Raw genomic sequence first — 5,651 nt, forward strand, 5'->3', positions numbered from 1 at the left:
AAAAAAAAAAAAAAAAAAGGTGAATCCAAAGACAAACATATAGGCATCCTCACCCTTTCTACTGTTCTTTTTGGGTCAAAACAAAGATGCTTACATATTGAGAGGCACACAGTTTGGCAGATGATGATTCATCTGGTAACATGCCTGTTGTGACACACACCTACAACCCTATGGTGAAGGTGATGATCAGACTCCTGAAGCTCACTGACCATAGAGCTCAGGGCTCAGGAAGAGAAACTATCTCAAAAGTAAGATGGGATAGATAAGAGGAAGATATTGAATATTAATCTTGGGTCAGGACATACATGAGCATATGTGTACAAACAACACATACATGCACACATACATGCACAAACGCACCTTCTTGAGAGATAAAGTCAGCATTCAACTACGCAATCTGATGAAACAATCCTCTTAAATGTTGCTTTTGACTCACCGTGCCATGAATCTTTTGGAAGAGCATGATTTCCTGTTCATCTTCAAATGTACTACCCAGTACCAATTGTGTGACAGATTTCAAAGCAAGTCAAGCATATGCTGGTTCTCTGGGTAGGACAGCCCTTATCTACTATCTCTTCAGAGAGCTGGAAAGAACAGAAAGATAATACTTTACTTTCTCTCTCTCTAAATCTTAAGAGGGAGTTGGTAAGATGACACACGCCATTTACACAACAACTGTGTAGCCAAATTAAACATTCAGGTGTCTCAGGTGTATCTCAACCTGTGATTACATCTTCAGGGTTTGGCCTTAACTTCAGCAAAAGAAAGGATTAATTTCTAAAACAAGACAGAATGACCACAACAATAAACACAGAAAATATAAGTTAAAAACTCAAGATGGAAAAATCCTAAACCTAACGGACATTAAGCAGAACAAAATAGTAATACCTGATTTCAGACAGTAGAGATTTCCTGAAGTACCTGTGACTCAGCAACAAGAGTGAAGATGGGAAAGTACTGGACATCGCTCTAAAGAGAGGACCCTCTCAGAGTCTTTGCCATTTTTTTCTCTTATATGTTTATCAAACCCTCTGTGAAATAAAAACAGTATATACTAAAAGACTACAAACTTTAGAGCAAAAATAAATAAATAAATAAATAAACAAACAAACAAACCAAAACCAAACCAAAAATCCACCTTTATTTTTACCTTTGATTGTGACCCTGCAAAGCAAAGTCACTCCCAGTAATTTGTCTAACCTAAAGTTCGGAAGCTCCACAGTTAAGCTGGGACAACACCTCCTACCTTGCGTGGTTGTGACATGATTGGACTCCTGTCACATGAACCAGTAGAGGCTTTCTGAACTAGCAAAAGCAAAGTCCTTAACGTGACACATATTAAAGTTATGTCTCTTTTTCTGTTACCTCTATTAAATTCTATTAAAGTTTCATTCCAGGATAAGGAATTAGAATTAAGTTTTGTGAGCAAGAGAATAAATATTCAAAATAAAAAGAGTTAGCATTTCTTAGGAATATACCTCCTTAAAGAGAAACTTTTGGAATATAAATTTATCTTTGGGAAAATACAACAAAGTTCTTAAGAATTCCAAAGTGTCAAACTAATCAATAGAGCCAGGTGACATTCTTACAAGAACTTTGATGTACTACAATGCAACTTTCAAGCTGACAGTGCAGCTGGGTGTTCGGTCACATGCCCAGCATGCACTGGGTCCTAGGTTCAACATCCAGCAGCACAAAACAGACAGATATGACAGAAACATGAATTCTGTGCCTCCAATAAATCAACTCCCAGACAGCGGTCTCTCTCTAGGAAGATTAAGTGGAGAGTGCTAGAAGCCATTTCTTAGTTTAACACTGTGTGCTGTGTGGGGAAGTGTGTAGAAATCTCATGCACTCCCTGTACAGGTGTGAGTCTGAGAAGAAGCCCCCTGGAGCTGCCTGACCCAAGCCCCCCACCACTGACAAGCGAATAGAAGCAGAGCCTGTATGGGGGTTGGTGCTGCAGAGTTTGGGAGAATTTACTAGTAGTTCAGAACACATGCTTCTAAGAGGATGCAACTTACTGAATCAGGGTGTCTATTTGTGTGCATGCTCAGAAAGACCCCAGGAGACACTCAGCTTTCACATCTGGCAAGCATCAACATCTGTACAAGCAGGAAGTAAAAGCTAAGGTTGAATATAAAGAGCTTGGGTAAGTATTAAAGCAGAACTCCCAACATAAAGTCAATCTATAACCACGAAAGAGTTTTCTTCTTTTTCTTCCTTTTCTCCTCTCTCTCTCTCTCTCTCTCTCTCTCTCTCTCTCTGTCTGTCTCTCTCTCTGTCTCTGTCTCTCTGTCTCTGTCTCTGTCTCTCTCTCTTTCTCTCTCTCTCTCTCAAGACCGGATTTCTCTGTGTTGCCTGTGTCCAGCTTTCCTCCTTTTCTTACTGGCGTCAAGTTTGGTTGGTGAATCAACACCCTGACTGGGCACTAAGCTATGAGAACAGATACTTCAGCAGCTGCATTTGACCAAGAACAGACCCCACAAAGATAGTTTAGAAAAGACACTAAATGAGAAACTAATAATCACCACATAGGGAGCAGGTGGAGAATCTGACATCAAGAGTTGCCCCATATAAATGTAAAGTGTACAGTTTTAAATTAAAAAAAATTGAGGCACACACACACAAAGAAGAAAATCTGGTAATCTACAGGAAATAAAGACCTGATGGAAACCATCTATGAAGAAGCTCAGGCAGCAGACTAAAGAACAGGCCTTTCTCTTGTGCTTTTTTCTTTGCTTGTCTTGTCCACTTTCGATATGATAGTTTTTGTTTTATCCTACTATAGTTTATTCTGTTACATTTTATTATTATACCTTAGAAGCCTGTTTGTTTTCTAATGAGAGACAGAAAGGGAATGAATCCAGTTGGGAGGGAGGTGGGGAAGAACTGGGAGGAGAAGGAGGGAAACCAAAATCAGGATATATTATGTGAGAAAAAAATCTATTCTCAATAAAAGGAAAAATTAGGGTTATATATTCCAAAACATGAAAAGAAATAATAGACGTTTGTATCAATTAGATTAAATTGTAGACAAAGAACAAAAGGAAACTAAGCTAATGAAGTCTCAGTGAACAATGGCTATCAACTAAAGGACATACTTTAAAGGGTACTGCCCAAGAGTTCAGAGCAGAAAAGCACAGGATTAAAAATAAAACTTCATCAGATTGACTTAACAGTAGGTTTGAGCAGACAGACTGGAGCCACCAATGAATGAATTAAATGAACAAATAAAGTCAGAAGAGGGTGTGGTGTGAGGTTCCCTGGAATAGGAGTTGCGGCCGGTTGTGAGCCATGTGGGTGCTGGGTCTTCTGCTAGAACAAGCGTTCTCACCCTCTCTACAACTCCTTGATGAGATCTTTATTGTGTTTATTCGCCATGTATTTATATGCTTTTGGTGTAATGTGAGATTTCGGTTAGGCCCATATGGGTCAGCAAACTCACAGACAGACAAATCCAGGGACAAGACACGCATGAAAAATGGCCCAATCAATATGATTGACCCAGTCTTGACAAAAAGTTCCGGCAAAGTTCAATGGGATTGTCTTTTAAACAACTAAACAGGTATGTATGAAAACTAGACCTCATTATAGCCACACAGCACACAAGGATCAGCTTAAATAGGACACAGGCCTAAAATAATGAGAAAGACATTGAGCTTGTTGAGAGGAAAAGGTGCTGAGATTTTTAATAGATGCCAATCATGAAAGAGAAATATCAGCAAATAATAGTTCATTAATGCTGAAAACATTTGCTCTTCCAAGGTAAACAGAAAGGAATCTCACAAAATATGTATCTGACAAGGGACTAGCACACACTGTGTTTTAAAAATTCTTGGACCAGGGCTGGAGAGATGGCATTGACTGTTCTTCCGAAGGTCCTGAGTTCAATTCCCAGCAACCACATGGTGGCTCATAACCATCTGTAATGGGGTCTGGTGCCCTCTTCTGGCCTGCAGGCATACACACAGGCAGAATATTGTGTACATAATAAATAAATACAAAAAAGCTTTAAAAAAAACAAAACAAAAACAAAAAAATCTTGGACCAGGTGATAGTGGCACATGCCTTTAATTCCAGCACTTGGGAGGCAGAGGCAGATGGATCTTTGTGAGTCTGAAGCCAGCCTGGTGTAAAGAGAGAGTTCCAGGACATCCAGGACTACACAGAGAAACCCTGTCTCAGAAACAAACAAACAGAAACCTCTTAGAACTCAGTAACAAATATGAAATAAAATAAGGCAAAGGCCTTCATCTGGCGAGGGACCCACACTGGAACACTGGACTGAGCTCCCAAAGTCCCAATGAGGAACAGAAGGAGGGAGAAGATGAGCAAGGAAGTCAGGACCAAGAGGGGTGCAACCACCCACGGAGACAGTGGGACTGATCTATTGGGAGCTCACCAAGGCCAGCTGGATTGTGACTCGAAAAGCAGGGGATAAACCCGGACTCTCTGAATATGGCGGACAATGAGGGCTGCTGAGAAGCCAAGGACAATGGCACTGGGTTTTGATCCTACTTCTAGCTCTGGCTTTGTGGGGGCCTAGCCAGTTTGGATGTTCACCTTCCTAGACCAGGATGGAGGGGGGAGGACTTCGGACTTTCCACAGGGCAGGGAACCCTGACTGCTCTTCAGACTTGAGAGGGAGGGGAAGAGGAGGGGGGGGAGGTTAGGAGGGGGAGAGATTGGGAGGGGGGGAGAGTGGGAGGAGTGGGAGGCTGGGAGGAGGCGGAAAATTTTTTTTCTTTCTTAATAAAAAAAAAATAAGGCAAAGGATCTCACATTTCATCAAAAGCATATAAATACATGGCAAAAAAGCACAATAAAGATCTCATCAAAAATAAAAATAAAAAAAAAAGATCTCATCAAGGAGTTGGAGAGAGGGCCCAGTCAGGGAGAACACTTGTTCTAGCAGAAGACCCAGGTTCTTCAATTCCCAGCACCCACATGGCTCACAACTGGCCGCAACTCCTATTCCAGGGAACCTCACGCCCTCTTCTGACCTTCTAGGCCACCAGACATGCACACAGTGCCCAGGCACACATGGAAACTAAACACTCATAAGTAAATTTTAAAAAGATCTCAACAATAACTCAGGCTATAGGAAGAAGAGGAAAATCAAGTCACTTGCTTCAGAAAAACTTCCTCTTGAAATGTTGTGTGTGTACGCGTACATCCATGTTAATGATTTTATTCTGCTCTATTATATAGAGTTACTATCATTTATTTAGTTAATCTCCTACTGAACATTTAAGGCTCTTTCAATTTCTGCTATAAAGTGCTTACCAGGTAATTTTCTAATCCACCTCTGAATGCATTTAGCTTCTATAAGATGTGAAATAGCTGGATTAAAAGATAATGTGTTTATAAGATTCTTATCAAGTACAAAAATAGATGGAAGACTCTGTGTCACATGATTTTACATAATTCATGTGCAGATAACTTTAGATGAGTCATGTGACTCACACCTCAGGCTGATAAAGGGCAGATGTGGCACTACAGTGCAATGGAGAACGAGCCTTTCCTATGGACTATGTTGAAATAAGAGTGGCCGGGCTGTGTCCCCGGCACCCGGCCGCCCACATGGCTAGCTTAGCTTATGCCCTGAAATAATTACACGGAAACTGTATTCTTTTAAACACTGCCTG

At 40.8% G+C, this 5,651-nt stretch overlaps 1 protein-coding gene across 1 annotated transcript in view; it reads right to left on the minus strand.

Moving 5' to 3' along the window:
* LOC101994600 (cytochrome P450 20A1) overlaps positions 1-5,651 on the minus strand; it is a 41,291-nt gene that overhangs the window by 27,053 nt on the left and 8,587 nt on the right. Inside the window, 2 exon segments of the mRNA XM_013351634.1 lie at positions 437-528; positions 531-545. Coding sequence (XP_013207088.1) covers positions 437-528; positions 531-545 — 107 coding nt within the window.

This window comes from Microtus ochrogaster, linkage group LG4 (genome assembly GCF_000317375.1).
Source record: "Microtus ochrogaster isolate Prairie Vole_2 linkage group LG4, MicOch1.0, whole genome shotgun sequence".
NCBI classification, from domain to species: Eukaryota; Metazoa; Chordata; class Mammalia; order Rodentia; family Cricetidae; genus Microtus; species Microtus ochrogaster.